General features: G+C 32.5%; 1 protein-coding gene and 1 long non-coding RNA gene across 2 annotated transcripts; one reads left to right on the top strand and one right to left on the bottom strand.

Moving 5' to 3' along the window:
* Positions 1 to 1,514: 1,514 nt before the first annotated feature.
* On the bottom strand, positions 1,515 to 1,980 carry LOC109337348. The gene has a single exon (XM_019574303.1). The coding sequence runs from the start codon at positions 1,943 to 1,945 to the stop codon at positions 1,547 to 1,549; it is 399 nt and encodes a 132-aa protein (XP_019429848.1). The 5' UTR covers positions 1,946 to 1,980; the 3' UTR covers positions 1,515 to 1,546.
* A 6,899-nt stretch (positions 1,981 to 8,879) lies between these two features.
* Positions 8,880 to 9,443, top strand: LOC109337349. Its single transcript, XR_002106438.1, has 2 exons — positions 8,880 to 8,946; positions 9,386 to 9,443. It is a non-coding gene; the product is annotated as an uncharacterized LOC109337349 (long non-coding RNA).
* The last annotated feature ends 7,770 nt before the right edge of the window (positions 9,444 to 17,213 follow it).

Here is a 17,213-nt window from a genome sequence, read left to right as displayed (position 1 = left end):
TTTTGCAGAAAAAGTGGCCATAATTTTAAGTCAACTAATTCCCCCCCCCCCCCTCTCTTAGTTGCAATCTCATTCTTACAATTGGCACAAGAGCTATTTTTGAGTAAGATATTCTCAAATCCGATCATATATCAAAAATGACCTCAAGATCATTCCTAGGAGAAGGTTCCAACATCAACCGCCCTACAAGCTTTGTTGGAGAGTGCTATGATTTCTGGAAAATCGGAATGACAATTTTCATAGAATCTCAAGACTTAGATATATGAGACTCAATAGAAGAGAGTCCGTTCATACCATAAATGGTTGTTAATGAGGTTAAACAACCAAAACCAAAATGTTCATGGACCATTGAAGATAAAAATAAAGTCCAATACGACTTAAAAGCCAAAAACATCTTATGTCGGCTCTTGAAGAAAAGGAATTCCTTAGAGTGTCAAGTTGCAAATCATCAAAAGAAATTTGGGACTCTCTAGAAAGGATACATGGAGCCAAAGAAATACAAAGGTCTACAACAAATAGTGAATCATCAACATCAATAAAAATCTACATGTTCAATATGCAGAAAACCAGATCATCTAAAATGTGTTTGTCCAGCCCTACAAAAGCATCATACTTTCAAAAGAAAGAAGGACAAAAAGCATAGAAGAACAAATGTTATATCAAAAGATAAAGATGATGGTTCAAATGCAGAACTCGGAATTAAGGAGCAAATACATATTTCATTGATAGTTTCACACAATTCAAATCATGATTATGAGGTTAGTAACTCTGAACCAAATGATACATTTTCATACAATGAGTTACATAACACTTTTTGTGAATTACATGAAGAATTTATTAGACTCTCTAAAGTGTGCATAAATCAGAAAAATACTACAGAACTTCTTGAGAGTCAAAATAAAATTCTACAAAAGGATTTGGATGCTTTAAAATCCAAAATCAAATGACAAGTGCATTGATTGTCCAAAATGTGATACTCTTGAAACTAAAATTGTTTCATTAAGGAGTGTGTAAGGTACATAGAGATCTCGTGATGAAATATTGTAATTGCAACTTATAATCTTTAGTGGAAAAATCTCTTGTGCTGCAAGAGTACTGGACGTAGCCTTCGGTGGACAAGAAGGTGAACTAGTATAAAAATCATTGTGTATTCTCTTCTCCATTATATTTTTTATTTTACTTATTAATTTTCTGCATATATTTTTCGCTGCATCTTAACTCTTGATATTGTAGAAAAAGTGGCCATAATTTTTAAGTCAACTAATTCACCCTCCCCTCTTAGTTGCAATTTCATTCTTACAATATCAACCTCTATCTACGTTGTGGGGAGTTGGTGTGTAGATATGTTGTCTCCAAATCTTATCCTATATCTTCTCTCGTCTAATGAAAATATGTCATGTCAATTAAAAATACAATTTAGATTTAAAATAATCATTATTATTATAGTTTTTGCTTCAATATTATTAAGCATAATAACTATATATGAAATATGATTTGGGACAATAAGTTGAGCATATAATTACTATGAAGTATGAACAATACAAAATCACTTACATGAGAAATAAGACATGCACTTCCTTAACCTTGACTCAAAACCAATTTTGGGTATTTTTTTGTTCCTATCAGCACTTGTCTGATTCTTGATGCACTCTTTGTGAGCTGCAATAAAAGGATCCTCATCTTGAACAACCCATAGACCTTTTTTGGAAGAATTTCTATAATAAGGAGGCTGAAAAGCACAAGGAGGAAGTGGAATTTGGAAATCATGAACAAGGTTTCTAGTAATAGCAGTAGCAGCCTCTGCTGTGCATGGAGGGAGTGGCAACTTGGGTAAAAACTCTTGCTCTCTTTGGAGACTTTCACTATGAGTTACCTTGGAAACACCAGGTTTCATTTCCCATGAGAATGATATATTTCCTTCTGAATTATCTCTTGGTTGACTCATTATGAGAGCTTTTGTTAATGATGGATTGAAATAAAGCTTATAATATACATGTATTAGTAACTTTTGTGGTGAAGTTTGATTTAACATAGCCACCGTTTTAAATTGTGGTTATGGTCATCATTTCGATCATGGTTATGGTTATTTGATTGTAGCAATACAAATGTGGATTGCAATCGTTGCGGTTTAAATTATTTTGTGGTTAAACAAATTGAATTTAATATGGTCCGATGCAACCACATCATTATGATTCAATATCATTCTACAATTGCAGTATGATGCGGCCACAATTATAATATCTCGACCATATCATACAATATGGTCTGTAATTTGAATCAGTGAGCAAACGCCTACAACAATAAACAAAGATTAATCCTACTAAACCGGTTAACCAACATCCTTATAGTGTTGTCACCTTCATGTTTATTGATAATCCATTAATCTTCTAATACCTATTAACTATTTCACTTATAATTTTTCTTTCCTTTTCTAGATAAGCCCAAGACCATTATATATTTGTTCCACTAGATTATTTTCATTTTCCAGTGGAGGCTAATTGATAACTTTAATATATAAGGAGAAGAAGAGAGTCATAAAAAGTTAAAAAGCACCTAGTGGAGCTTATCTAGAGACTCATACCTCTTATCTATTATTTTAACCAACTAAACTAACTTTATAAGAGGTCACGAGATGATTTGAAATGCATCCATTTTAATGGACAAGCACATAAAACGAAAGCATAGACAATTGGTGCATTCATTCTTGTACTCATTCGTCCATGATAACCATGTATTCCCCATCCTATAATTATAATCACCCACCTTCACCCACTTATTATCACCATCCCTCTTACAATACCTCACAATCTCATGAACTTTTACATTCATTTCCAGAATGGCAAACACCACAATCTCAACCTTATTTCCCTTTCTTTCAACACTGACCAACATTACAATCACCTCCAAAACCATCACCACAACCAAGTTATTTCACCTCTCAGCCATCTTATTTCACATATTCTATTTTCATCAACAAATCTCACAGCCAAAACCTAATCATTCACGATCTCACATCTATGACTCATACTCTCAATCTTGGAAGGAATATCTTAATTTCCATGGCATGAAGTATTTCTATAACAATATGACTAATGAATATACATGGGAAATTCCTCACCCAACACTCTTTTCACCACCACCTTCTTAGATCTCAACACCCCACTTTGTTTATCCTCTAATTGCATATTTATTTACTGAGATAAGAGCGTTACTTCATAAATTACAAGAAGATTTAGAGGATGAACATGTCTCCAACATCCCTACACATAGACAAATATGGTCATTAATTTTGAAAATTGGTCTACGCAGTTCTGATGGAAACAGCTGACACCAGCCCTTCAAGTCCCACGATGTTGATGGTGGACATGATGTCACAGTTGTTGAACCCACCAAAAGGGATAGTTATCTTACTCTACCCGGTGGATTTTTTGGACAGCTCCAATCCACCCATGTTAAAGACCCAGATCTGGTTCAAGACGAACTGAAGTCTACAGCCCACAACTCACTCATCCAACCTTGAGGATAAGGTTGATTTTAAAGGGTCTATAATGATAGGATGCTTATTATGGGATTTATTAGAAAGAGGATATGATAGAATATTATAGTTATTTGTATAGATTTAATTAAGTAATTTGTATTTACTATTTCTAGAATGTTCTTATATTGTTAGATAATGACACTTATATGGTCATCATGATTTTAGGAGTTATTTAACTCTTTAAATAGTATATTGTTCCTCCAAAAAGAAATCAATCAAAAATGAAAGTTACTCCTTTATTATCTTCTTAGTTTATATTTTTCTTAGGAGTAAAATAATTTTATAGTGTTCTTGGTAAATTGTTATTTTGCACTCTATCAATTGGAAATGATATGATGCTTATTATGAGATTTATTAGAAAGTGATAAGATAAAATATTATAGTTAGTTATTTAGATTAAATTAAATAATTTGTATTCACTATTTCTAGAATATTCTTATTGGATGATGACACTTGTAGAGTCATCATCATTTCTTGGAGTTATTTACCTCTTTAAATAGCATCTTGTTCCTCAAAAAAGAAATCAGTCAAAATGAAAAATCTATTCTGTTATTATCTTCTTAGTTTATATTTTTATTAGGAATAGAATAATTTTGTAGTATTCTTGGTAGATTGCTATTTTGAAGAGTTAAAGAATTACTAAAATGATGATGACCCTACAAGTGTCAACATCTAATAATATAAGAACTTTCTAAAAACAGTGAATACAAATTATTTAATTAAATCTAAATAATTAAATATAATATTCTATTATATCCATTTTCTAATAAATCTTGTAATAAACATCCTATCATCTTGGTATATTGTTATTTTGTACTCTGTGTTTTCATTCTCTAGTCATTCCTCCATGACAACCTTGTATTGCCCATCTCATACTTACAATCGTCCACTTTCACCCACTTATTATCACCACCATTCTTACAATACCTCACAACCTCATGAACTTTTACATTCATTTTCAGAATGGCAAACACCACAATCTCAGCCCTATTTCCCTTCCTTTAAACAATGGCCAACACCACAATCACTCCCAAAATCATCACCCCAACCATACTATTTCACCTCTTAATCATCTTATTCCACATATTCTCCTTTTCATCAAAAAATCTTTCAGCCACAACCTAATCATTCACCATCTCAGATCTATGACTCACTCTCAACCTTGGAAGGAATATCTTAATTTCAATGGCATGAAGTATTTCTATAATAATATGACTAATGAATATGCATGGGAAATTCCTCACCCAACATTCTTTTCACCAACACCTTCTCAAATCTTAACACCCCACTTTGTTCATCCTCCAATTGCAGACTTATTTGTTGAGATAAGAGATCTACTCCATAAATTACAAGAAGATTTAGAGGATGGACATAACTCCAATGTCTCTACACAGAGACAGATATGACCATTAGTTTTGAAAAGTAGTCTGCCCAGTTCTGCTGGAAACAACTCACACCAACCCCTCAAGTCCCACAGTGTTGATGATGGATATGATATCACAGTTGATGTACCCACATCCAACATGAAAAGCAACTTTACTCTCTCTTTCTCTCTCACATTGACAGCTCCATTACACACCAAAAGGGACAACTATCTTACTCTATCCAGTGCATTTTCTGGAATACTCCAATCCACCTGTGTTGAAGACCCATATATGGTTCAAGATGGACTAAAACCCAATATGTCTGTGGCTGGACAAAATTCACAGTCCACAACTTACTCCTCCAACCATGAGGGCAAGGTTGATTTTAAAGAGGTGGCTAGCTAATAATAGAATGCTTATTATGGAATTTATTAGAAATATGATAAGATAGAATATTATAATTAGTTATTTAGATTTAATTAAATAATTTGTATTACTAATTGATAGAGTGCAAAATAACTATCTACCAAGAATATTATAAAATTATTCTACTCATAAAAAAGATATAAACTAAGAAGATAATGAAAGATTAAATTCTTCATTTTTTATTTATTTCTTTTTGAAGGAACAAGATTTTATTTAAAGATGTAAAGAACTCCAAAAATAATGATGACCTTACAAGTGTCATCATTTAACAATATAAGAACATCTAGAAATAATAAATACAAATTATTTAATTAAATTTAAATAACTAACTATAATATTCTATCTTATCTCCTTTATAATAAATCTAATAATAAACATCCTATAATAGAAGTTGATTATTTTGTTGCGGCTGTAATACATATTAGTTTGTTTCATCAAGAAGCATTATGAAGATTGTGTGAAATTTAATAATATTGTTTTCCTTTCATTGTAGTATTTTTTTACTAGTGTAATATACATGCAAAAGATTTATACGCATTTGATATATCATTTACCAGTTATTAATATTATATTTTATTTTTTAATGAGTCAATGATAATTAAATATAAATGACAAATTGTACGGTGAGTATATAAAACTCTACCAACCTTCAACGTATGGTATGCCATAATTTTCAATGCCACTGTTTTTGTTTCAAATCATGTGAAGAGGAATAATATCGCTTATGACTCTCAGATAATTTATAGATTTAATTTGGTTGTCTACTATATTTGTCATATGACATATTTTTGTTTGTTTTTAGAAATATTCCTTTAGAATGTAAATACCAATAACTTTATTTATCCCAAATTCATCTTATAATTAAATTGTATTTAGCATTCTTAATTAGTAGTGTTAAACTTGGTGGTCCATCAATTAAAAAGATATCAAGTTATATATATTATTTATAATATATAACTTTATTGTAATGATATAATGACTAATATTTTTCAATGTAATTACATATCCAGGATTCTATTGTTTATACTAAAAATATATTATTGTTATAGCAAAAACTTCTTTTGCTTGCACTATTGTTTAGATAATGTACCCAAAAAATACTAAAATATATATATAAAACAATGCAGAAATCACCATAGTTTTTTATATTATTAATGATACAGTGACAGAGGATAATTATGGCAGTTGGAAGCAACTGCCCCTGGTTTTTTTTTCAAATTTTAATCTATAGTTTTTACCTTTTTCTTGAACATATATTTTTTGTACTTTGTATGATTTGCGTGGTCCTTTTAAAATCATAGATAATTGATCAAATTCTTTTATATGTGTAGATATTAATATTGTTTATAATAATATATTCATAATTATTTTACTCTTATGAAATAGATTAAGAGAATCATATATTGTGTTTGTCAAACTTTACATTAAAAGTCCTAAGATCTTATCAATTTTTATAAATTATTTAATATCGATAGTATATATTTTTATGCAAAAATTATATCACATGGGTTTTAATGAATAAGAGAAGATTGACTTACGATGTCATTGTCAATATTTTATTGTTGATGTTATTGGTTATTCTTGTGTAAAAAACTCTCAATTATCTATGAATTAAGTGTAACTTTGACAATACATAAAAAATGAATGCATATTATTTACATGATAGAGTTATTCGTTTTACCTTACTTTTTATGTTTAGCTACTACACAAAAATCATTTTCACAACAAAGACTACCAAACAAAATCATGTAGTAAGATAGGAGATGAATTTCTTGTAGACAACATGATAATTTATATTGAAAAGAAAATAACTTAAAATTTTACTCATAATTGAACAATTGATAGGTTGAAGTATTTAAAAGAACGAATAACATCACTTTAAATAATTCCACATTTTTCTTTAACTTCTTAAATTATTAATTATTGTTATTTAGAATTAATATGATATTTCGAAACTTCAAAACAATTATGTATATTTCTTTACGTTTTTTGTTACCAAGTTAATCTTAATTATAAACTTAATTAAATATTGTTGCCCCTCCTAAACTTTGCACTAAGATTCACTATTGAAATGGTATATCTTACCTTTTGAGTAAAGAAATAATCTCTTTTGGAGTGTGTGGTTGTCCATTCCAACAAGTGTCATTCTCATGAATCAAATACTTCATCATTTAATCGTTCTGAGGATCTAGAGAAACCTTACGCTACTAAACCAACGCGTAGAAATTAGCACAATTTACCATATCCATGTAATTACAAGTGAAGACCTTTTTTCAGTTAGATACTTCGATTTTGTGTTTTATTCATCTTCACCCATCATCTTCACCCCTTCCCTTCTTTCCGAAAAATTTACGTGGATAATGTAGTTTGACTATATTATCACACGTCTAGTGCAACTTTTTTGGAAATTATAGGATCATTGTAACTTTAATAGAAATCGTGTATGCTATCCACGATTTAAGGGAAATCGTGAACCAATAATACGAGTTCTGGGGAAGTCGTGCTTCACATGCACGAGTTTCACTTTATTTTTTAAAGTCGTGCTCTTTAAACACGATTTTTAAAAGTTGTGTTCCTTAAAGACGATTTCCATTATAAATTAATAACAAACTTATTCGCTAGTCTAGTGATTATTGTTTTATATGGTATACTAAAAGTGCATGGTTCAACACCCATCCATTCCTTATTTTTTGTTTTTTTATAACTTTAACATATATCATTTGTATAAAGACTCTAATACAATATGATTAGATTGCATTGCCGAATTTTATACATGTTATTATATCCAATAAAGTTAAACCTTTCGTAGTATAAAATAACTGGTTACCATTGTCGAGTTTGTAACTTGAGTTGAATATTATTGTTATTATATAAATTATTGTAATGATCCACTTATGATTTTATTCATCAACTTTAGTAACATGGAATTGCATATTCCTTTTGGTACAAATATCTCTCTATTAAGAGGTCAATTTTAGCCACCAGACCAATTTAAGATCCAATTTGCTAAAGCTTTTCTCGCAATTTTTTTATTGTTTTCAATTAAAAATTCACTTTGGCCAATTTTATTGTTTGGTTGGACATTTATTACTAAGGACAAGCTTCAAAAAATATGAAAGTGCTTAGAAGCTATATTTTCTAGCTTATCTAGAAAAGCTCTTGATATACATAAAAGAACTTTTACAATAGAAGTACTTTTTATAATTATAGCCAGATGCAATATAACTTGATTTTCATAAATATACAACAAAAGACAGTTCCATAAATACTTTTATATCATTTTTTAAGTTTACACAATTGGGCCTTGATATTATTTCTGTTTGCGACATGGATTATCAAAATTTGATACTTTATTTTCTCTTCTAAAGCTTATATACAAAGAGTTGCTAGAGAGAGTAAAGGAAAGGGAGGAGAAAGAAGCTAAGAAACGCCTGCTGATAACTTCACTAACTTGTTATATTCATTCAAGGTAAATTAAGATTTCCAGTGATATGATTGGTGCTGTTTCTTAATTTGCTTAATAAAATGGTTTTATGCATATCTTATTTTGTAGGACATTACTACTTCTTCACAACGGGAGGATTGCAAGCCACTTTTTGACGAGACACAAGAGTACATGTATTTTTATCGTTTTGTTTCATGTATCTGGGGTAGTTGCACCATATAGTGATTTAAATTGTGGATGCAATATTGTGATCTGGCCGCAATATTGCAGTTCAGTGATTGCCGCAATTGCATCACACCGTAATTACGGTGTGATTCCAAATCACACTGATGCGGCCGCATCGGGTCACAACTTAACTGCATCCGGCCGCAATGTAACCGCATTTATGCCGTATCAGGCCACATCAAATTTAAAAATAGTTTTTTAATCACAACATCATTCACACTACATCGGCCGCAATCCACATCGCAACGACCACAATGACTACAATCGCAGTAACCGTTACCACAATCGCGGCCACAACCGCAATTTAAAATACGGGTACCATATAAAGTGTCATGTCCATGATGGAAGAATTTTTACATCATGTTTTTGTCCTACACTCCCTAATAGGTCAATTGGGGATGAAAGTTACAATAGAGAATTTTTTTAGGAATACATTACATACTTGGCGGAAAAAGCTAAGGAGAAGGAACACAATCATGAAGAGGAAAAGGTGTGTAAATTTTATGTCTCAATTTTTTATTTCAAAACATGTACTTGTTTAATATGGTTGTTAAGATAATCAGGTTTCATATGCCTGAATTTTTGAATTGTTAGTGTTCTTGCCCCCTAAAATGTAATTTCTTAGTCATTAGAATAACTATGTTTAAATGACAACTAGCTCCCTCAGTTTGGTTTGACCATTTCTGGGTAGGAAGGGTTAGAAGGACTAGCAACCATGCTTGTATACTTTTTGGCCTATTTAATTGGCTGGTCCATCCTGATTTTGAAGCCATAGTCAAACTTATGATTGGCATGACAATTTTTTAGGGTTTGTTTGGGAATAGGATTTTGGAGCGGAAGAAAGGGAAATGGAAGGCTTGAGAGTCATCTCACAAGTGTATTTCATGGCTTCCAAGCCTTTCATTTCCTTTCCTCTCCAAAATCCAACTCCCAAACTAACCCTTAGTGTCAAAGTTTCCAAACACTCTGGTTACCAACATGTTTGTGACATGCATAAAAACGTGTCAAAGATGTGTTTGTTTCCAATTTTGTATTTTCTTAGTTACATTTTGGACATGAATGGGGATTTGTTGTCCCCGTCCCTAATCAATCACAATGAAGTAAAATTTGAAAAAGTAATGAATACTTAATTTTTTTTAACTAACATGACATAATATGGTTGGTTTGGGATAAGCTTTGAGACAGTCGATCCTTGTCCTTTGGACATGGCATGACAGTCATGTTTTCTGTGTAGGACTGTCAAAGTTAAAGAGGAGGCAAATTCATGCCTACATTGTCCAAACCAGGTGTGCTATCACGGTGGTTGATTTGTGGTGGCTGGAGATGCACCTATTTCAAATCTAGGCTTCTGGCATGGCTGGTGAAGTGACAATAGAGGGTTAGAAAGAAAGCACAAGAGTAAAATGTATTGAAGGAGGTAGAGGCCATTCAAACCATTGATCTTCATTCGGTACACTTTTTCTGCACTTGTGTTGCCCCTTGCTTTTTTCTACCTACTTTCTACTTACCAAAAATCCAAATAAAAGCTTATATCTTTAAATTAATCATGGTTGCTTTTCTCTTCTTTAGCTAAATTTCTTTGCTTCCTTTCACCTTCTTTTGTATGTTTAAGGACTTAATGGGGAATAGATTGATATGCTTTATTATCTATAGATTTGTTGTTCCTTATTAATTAGTACCTTGTGCAGTAAGTATATTATGCATGACCTGGGAATATTTAGAAAAAAGAGAAGAGAAACGGAAGGAGGAGAAAAAGGAGAAAGATAGAGAACATGAGAAATGAGAAAGGAAAGTCTAAGGAAAGACATAAGAACAATGATACAGATAGTGAGAAACAAGAAATAAGTGAAAGCCATCATTACAAAGAGGAGAAGAAAAAATATAAGGAAAAGAAACATCAGAAGAGACACCATAACAACACTCGGTTATGTAACAAGCAAAAGCACAGAGAGGAAATATGTGATGTAAAAGGTTTAATTATATTCATCAACAAGACATCTAATTTATACATCATGAAAAAGAAAATTAATGCAGAAAAAATTAATTCCTACATGAACAGCATAATGAGTCACATAAGTGCACATTGTAGGTGGAATATTCCTAACAGCCATATTAGCTCTTTATTGCCTAATGAACATAACATATTTATTCTTTATTGCCTAATGAATAGAACCATAATAACTTCTGAGTCATACTAATCAACACTCCTCATTGGCTCTAGAGGTGTAAACTTCAAGTTTTTGTCATATACATATTTTCAGAACCTTCAAGATTGAACTTGGTTATGTAAGTCCATTTGACTCCTATACCCTTCTTGCGTTTAGCCATCTCTACCAACTCACATGTCTCTTTTTTTCAATCACCATTAGCTCCTCCTTCATTGCATCCATCAATTTCTGGTCAGTTTCAGCTTCTTCATATCCTACAACATCTGATGGTGTACTCATAGGTCCTCTAATATTTGTGTATATCAGTTGCAACTTTTGTGTAGCCTTCCATGTCTTTCTTTGCAGAAAAAGAACCCTTGTTTTCTTCTCATATCGGTAGGCAATGTGTGTAGGAGACTTTGTTTATGTGCCTTCCTTGTGCACTGCAACTTCCTTATCTTTAATCAATCTAAAACAAAGCTTTTGCCTTTCATTTGAACTTTGAACACCTCTTTACCTTATAGCCTTATCTATAATCATGCAGTTTTTGTTTTCAAACAAAACCTTATAGCCTTTCTCCATCAATTGAGGAACACTTAACAAATTTTGATTAATTTCAGGAACATATAAGACATCATGAATTAATCTCAAACTAGTGTAACTTTTAATTGCAATTGTTCCTTTTACTTTTGTTGCAATATATGCCCCACTTCCAATTTTGATTTTGGAAATAACAGTTTTGTCAAGCGCTCTAAAGAGCTCGCGATCATAAGTCATGTGGTTTGTACAACCACTATCAATGAGCAAACTTTCAGTAGAACTGTTGGCGTCAAAACATGATACTGCGAACAGTTTCTATTCTTGTGATTGATCATCAACAATATTAGTTTCTCCCTGTTGTTGTTGTTAAGACTTGCATATTTTTTCCATGTGCCCTAACTAATCACACTTATAGCATCTTGCATCATGTCTCCACCAACATTTGTTTTGTGGATGATTAGTTTTTTGCAGTAGGAACAAGATAGAAAGACTTCATTGGTGCTACTTTGATTATTGTATTTATTGTTTGTAGAACCTGTAGTTTTGTAGTTGTTATTTTGCCTCTTGTTTTTGTCATTCCAACCATTGTTATTTTGTAATTTGGTTTGGAAAGCACTCTCCACTTATCCTTCTTGCCTTATAAGTCTCCTTTGTTCTTGTGCTTGTAATGCATTCAACACTTATGTCAAGGTGATGCTTGACGTGTCCTTGGACATTTCCAAAGATGAAATTACAGCTTCATATTTTATAAGAAGTGTATAGAATCTTTTGAACTATTTTAGATTTAGAAAATTCAGTACCAAGAAGTCTTACATTGTTGCCAATGGCAAGAAGTTTATCAGATTACTCATTGATTGTTTCTGAATCTCTCATCCTTTGCATTTCAAATTCTCGGATCAAATTCCTGACTTGCATCCCTTTGACCCTTTCATCTACCTCATATTCTTGCTTCAAAAAATTCTAGATTTCATAGGCACTTTTCAGTGTATTATTTTGTTAAAATGGTGGGTGAAACAGTTGCATATAGACATGCTCTTACTTTGGACTTTCTTTGCTTCATCTCCTTCTCATTTTTAATTTGTGCAACAATTGGATTGTGTGGAAGAGTTAGAATGACATAATCTTGTTCAATGACATCCTAGAGATCATTAGCATCTAAGAAAGCTTTCATTCTAACAGCTCATACATGATAATTCTTTCCAGTAAACACTAGAGGTGAAAATGCAACAGACACTACTTCTGAATTCATTTTGACAAATTTAGGCAATAGAAGGTAATAGAGAAAGTGTTTTGGTTGTGCTTGGTTTGTGTTTGTTCTCACATATCCCTTAAGATATAGCTATAGATACCAATTTGTTGGTTACATCATGAAAAAGAAAACTAATAATGCATAAAAATAAATTCCTACATGAATAGCATAATGAGTCACATAAATATTCAAACGTTGTAATTGAAATATTCCTAACAGTCATATTGACTCTTTATTATCTAATAAACATAATATATGTACTCTTTATTACTTAATGAATATAAATATAATAAATTCTGAGTAATACTAATCAACAATAATAGAGGATGTGGATTCTGAAAAGGATGAGAAGGAAGAGTTTAAGAAATCTGGAAAACATGACAGTGACCGCAAGAAGTCTAGGAAGGTATGTGAACTTTCTGCATCTTTATTTAGTAAAATCTTGATTCTATGCTACATTTTAGAATAGGCATCTGAGATGTTTGGAATATACTATTGCAGCAGGCAAACTCTCCATCAGTCAGTGAAAGCCGGCATAGAAGACACAAGAGGGAGCACCGGGATGGTTCCAGGAAAGGTGAGGGGCATGAGGAGCTTGAAGATGGCGAGCTCCGTGATGATGTTGAAATTTAATTGTTGATCGAAGTGGTGAGATAAAGGAATTAAACTGCATATTTTGAATATATTTTTTTTTTAATTATCCTCCCCCTAAATCGGCACCAGGGGAGGAGTTTTTAAAAAAAAAAAATTTCAACCTCCTCCCCTCGGCAATAGGGGAGGAGTTTTTGAGTATTTATAATTTTTTTTGAACTCGGGAGTGTTATGTAATATTTATTTGTTTAAAATATTTTAAAATCATAACTCTAATAAGACACAAACCATCAATACTTAGTTCAAACACTGGTTTAAGACAAAAATATATTACAGTTGAATTTATTAAATCCCATAAAAGTTTAATGACGTCTGTGTTATGAAGTGCCACATGGAGGTGGCCTTGGCAGTTGAACTCTCAATTGTTGTTCATTCTGCTGCGAGATTCTTGCTCTTCCACGTGTCACCAATTGTGGCTCCTCCTCATCTGAATCATCTTCATCTTCATCAACATCTTCAACGACAACCTCATCATCAGTATGTTGCATACCAAAAATATTTGTAGACGGCATAGTAGGACGATAATATTGTTGAGAATCATATGCCGAGAATGGTGTAGTTGAACTAGTAGCAAACATTGTTGGTATTGGGTTTTGAGAACTTGATGAGAAATAATTGTATGGGGAATCATAATGACTATCCAATGGAGTTTGTTGTGGAGAGTCAGTTTCCGGTATATCATAATGATGAGTATGAGGGGCATCATCAATGTGGGTAGAGTATGCATTGGGGTATAGTTCAGCCAATGCTCCCATCATTTCACGTCCCGATGAGAAGACGTCACATAAAGATTGTGTGGGATTAATAAGTGAAGCCGGAGGATGACTTTGATCACAAATTATTGTTGCAAAAGTGTACTGAAAAAATTAAAGAAAATTAGAATTAAATAATATAATTACAAAGAAATTGTAATTTATAATTTTTTTTACCATTGCATCAGAGTGTGCTCCATCTCTAGATATATATCATCTAGTTCTTCTTAAATACCACTGCATATACTCATAGTAGTGGTTCAAAGGCATTGTATTTGCTGGTCTACCCTCCACGACATAATTGTCCCCATTATTCCATATTTGAATCCAGCGGTGATGCTTATGTGGCCAGTTACAATCAGTTTTGTCACGTAAGTCAACTTTACGAAGTTTTTCACAGTTCACTGGATCTTGTGGAATTGGTTGACCAAAACCAAATTGCCTCATAACCCGAGTGCCATTCCACAATTGTGAAACAAATTAATGGGACACGTGACCGGCATTTCTCAGAGATGTTTGGGGAATATGGCATCCACCGAAACTGGAAAAAATGTTACTTAAAAAATAAATATAATAAAAATTCAAATGTATATATATACTAAAATAACAAATGTAAATATACCTGATCAACGCGCATACGGTCAAACATTGCACGTATGATATATATATGTTGGTGGTGATTAAATGTTGTGACCACCTAGTTGTAATGTTTGTTAGTTAATAAAATTAAGCAGTGTTGTTAGTTAATAAAATAACAATTGAATCAGTGTTGTGTAATAAAAATTTACATCTAATGGTAAAATTAATATATACATTTTCACCAATGGAAAATAAGGTATTGTTGGGTCGCGCAGTCTTGGTGCAAGATTTTGAATGCGATCATATGCCCATGATTGTAGGAGTTGTAGACATCCTCCAATCTCTTTTTGATCAGTAGTTATTGTTGCACGACATAATCCTCGATAAAGACAAGCCAATACAGCTAAGCCCCAACTGTATTTGAATGTCTCTATTAAGTCATCAAGAAAGGGCAGATACATAAGGTGAACTCGGTTACCTGATGTATCTTGCATAAGAAACCCCCCTATCATTCTGAGAATAAATGCTCTTGAGTGTTGTTCAATAATAACCTCATCAGCATTGTTAGGGAGCTCACGAAATGTCCTCTCCAGCCAAGTGAGTTTTACCCTTTGCCCCATTAATTCGTTACTAGCTGGAACAACACCCAACAACTGCATGCAAATGTCTTCCCAATCCATACTTGTCACTCCGGTAACAACTTCTCCTTCTACCGGAATGCCAAGTTGGTAAGCCACATCTTCAAGAGTCACGGTGGCCTCTCCACATGTAAAGTGGAAAGTATGTGTTTCCGGCCTCTATCTCTCGATCAATGCTAGTAGTAGATGGTTGTTGATTTCTGCTGGTCCAATTGTCAACAAGTTACCAAAAGCAATGGTGTGAATAACTTGTAACACTGGCTCGGAAGGTAGTGATTGCTAGAAACAATATCTGGGCCGAAAACTACATTCAATGCCATTCCATACATCATTTGATATATGGTCATTTTGCATTGTAAGTAGTGATGTGTCAATTGGCCCTGGATTAAGATACTCCATTTAAAAGTCTTAAGATGAGAAGAAAATGTGAAGAAGTTGTAAAGAAGTTGTGAATAAGTGATTGAAGTGAAAGAAGGTAAGGTATGGAAGTGATGAGGAATGAGGAAATATTTATAGGAGAAAATTATGTGTGTTATTTTAAACTCGGCACCTTGGATGCCGAGTTTGGTGTAAATAATACTACCTACCTACTGCAATATGTATTTAAGGCAATAAATATTTGTAATGGGGTTTACTCTAAATCGGCAAAAAAAAATAGTCAAAATTGGCAATGGGGTTTACCCTAAAACTACACCAAAATTGTAATATTTTCAAAAGGTGCACCAAGACCGTAATTTTTCGGTCAAGGTGCACCAACTGAGTAAATTTTCCGGGGAAGAATAGCAGTGTCAGGGAGCAGCATTAAAAGGCTAAAGAGGTGTAACACGTGGGTTCTACCATAGCAAAAGATATTGGAAAGCTAAGGGCATATTTGTAAAGTAAAAGTTGTTGGTATTTTCTGTTTTTACAAACTCAAATGGTGAACACCAACTATTCAATTAGAGGAAGGATAAATGAAAAGACAAATACTATACAAAATAATAATATGATAAGATATTTTTATCTTTTTAAATGTAATAGAATAACACTTTTATTATTAAAAATACAAGGAAAATTAAGTATTTATCTCTTCGTTAACAGAGAGTAGAAGTGTCAAAATGAGCTACTCGGACGGGTTCGAGCTAGCTCACATCGGGTTCGAACTAAACCGAACTGGGCTTAATAACCCGGATATAATTTATGTATATCAAAATGTAGCTCAAACCTGCTCTAAGCGGGTTATGACGAGCCGAACCATATAATACTAAAAATTATTTAATTTTTATTGAATAATATCATTATATAATAGTTATATTCTATGGTTGTTGTAGTTTATAAATAAAGTGTTAGAATGTCATGTGATATAATACTACCTTAAACTGTTCATTTGTGCATCCATTGAAAAAGTTTTGATCAATTTGATATATGTTTTTGCTCACGGATTTGAGGCGGTAATTGTTTGGGAGGCACCACCTCAGCAGGAGTAGGAGTTCTTACAAGCACCTGAGTTATGAGGAGTAGGGTTAATATTTAATAAGGAAAAACAGGTAACCCAAAACGCGCCAGGTAAGTTCGGTTAAACTCAGTTTAATATAGTCCGGCCAGTCTAGGTTAAAAAGTCCAGATTCAATAAAAATATATAACATAATACTTAGACTTTATAAATTTTTGGACTTTGGT

This window comes from Lupinus angustifolius, unplaced genomic scaffold, assembly GCF_001865875.1.
Source record: "Lupinus angustifolius cultivar Tanjil unplaced genomic scaffold, LupAngTanjil_v1.0 Scaffold_5_131, whole genome shotgun sequence".
NCBI lineage: Eukaryota > Viridiplantae > Streptophyta > Magnoliopsida > Fabales > Fabaceae > Lupinus > Lupinus angustifolius.
This window is presented reverse-complemented; position numbering and strand designations above follow the sequence as displayed.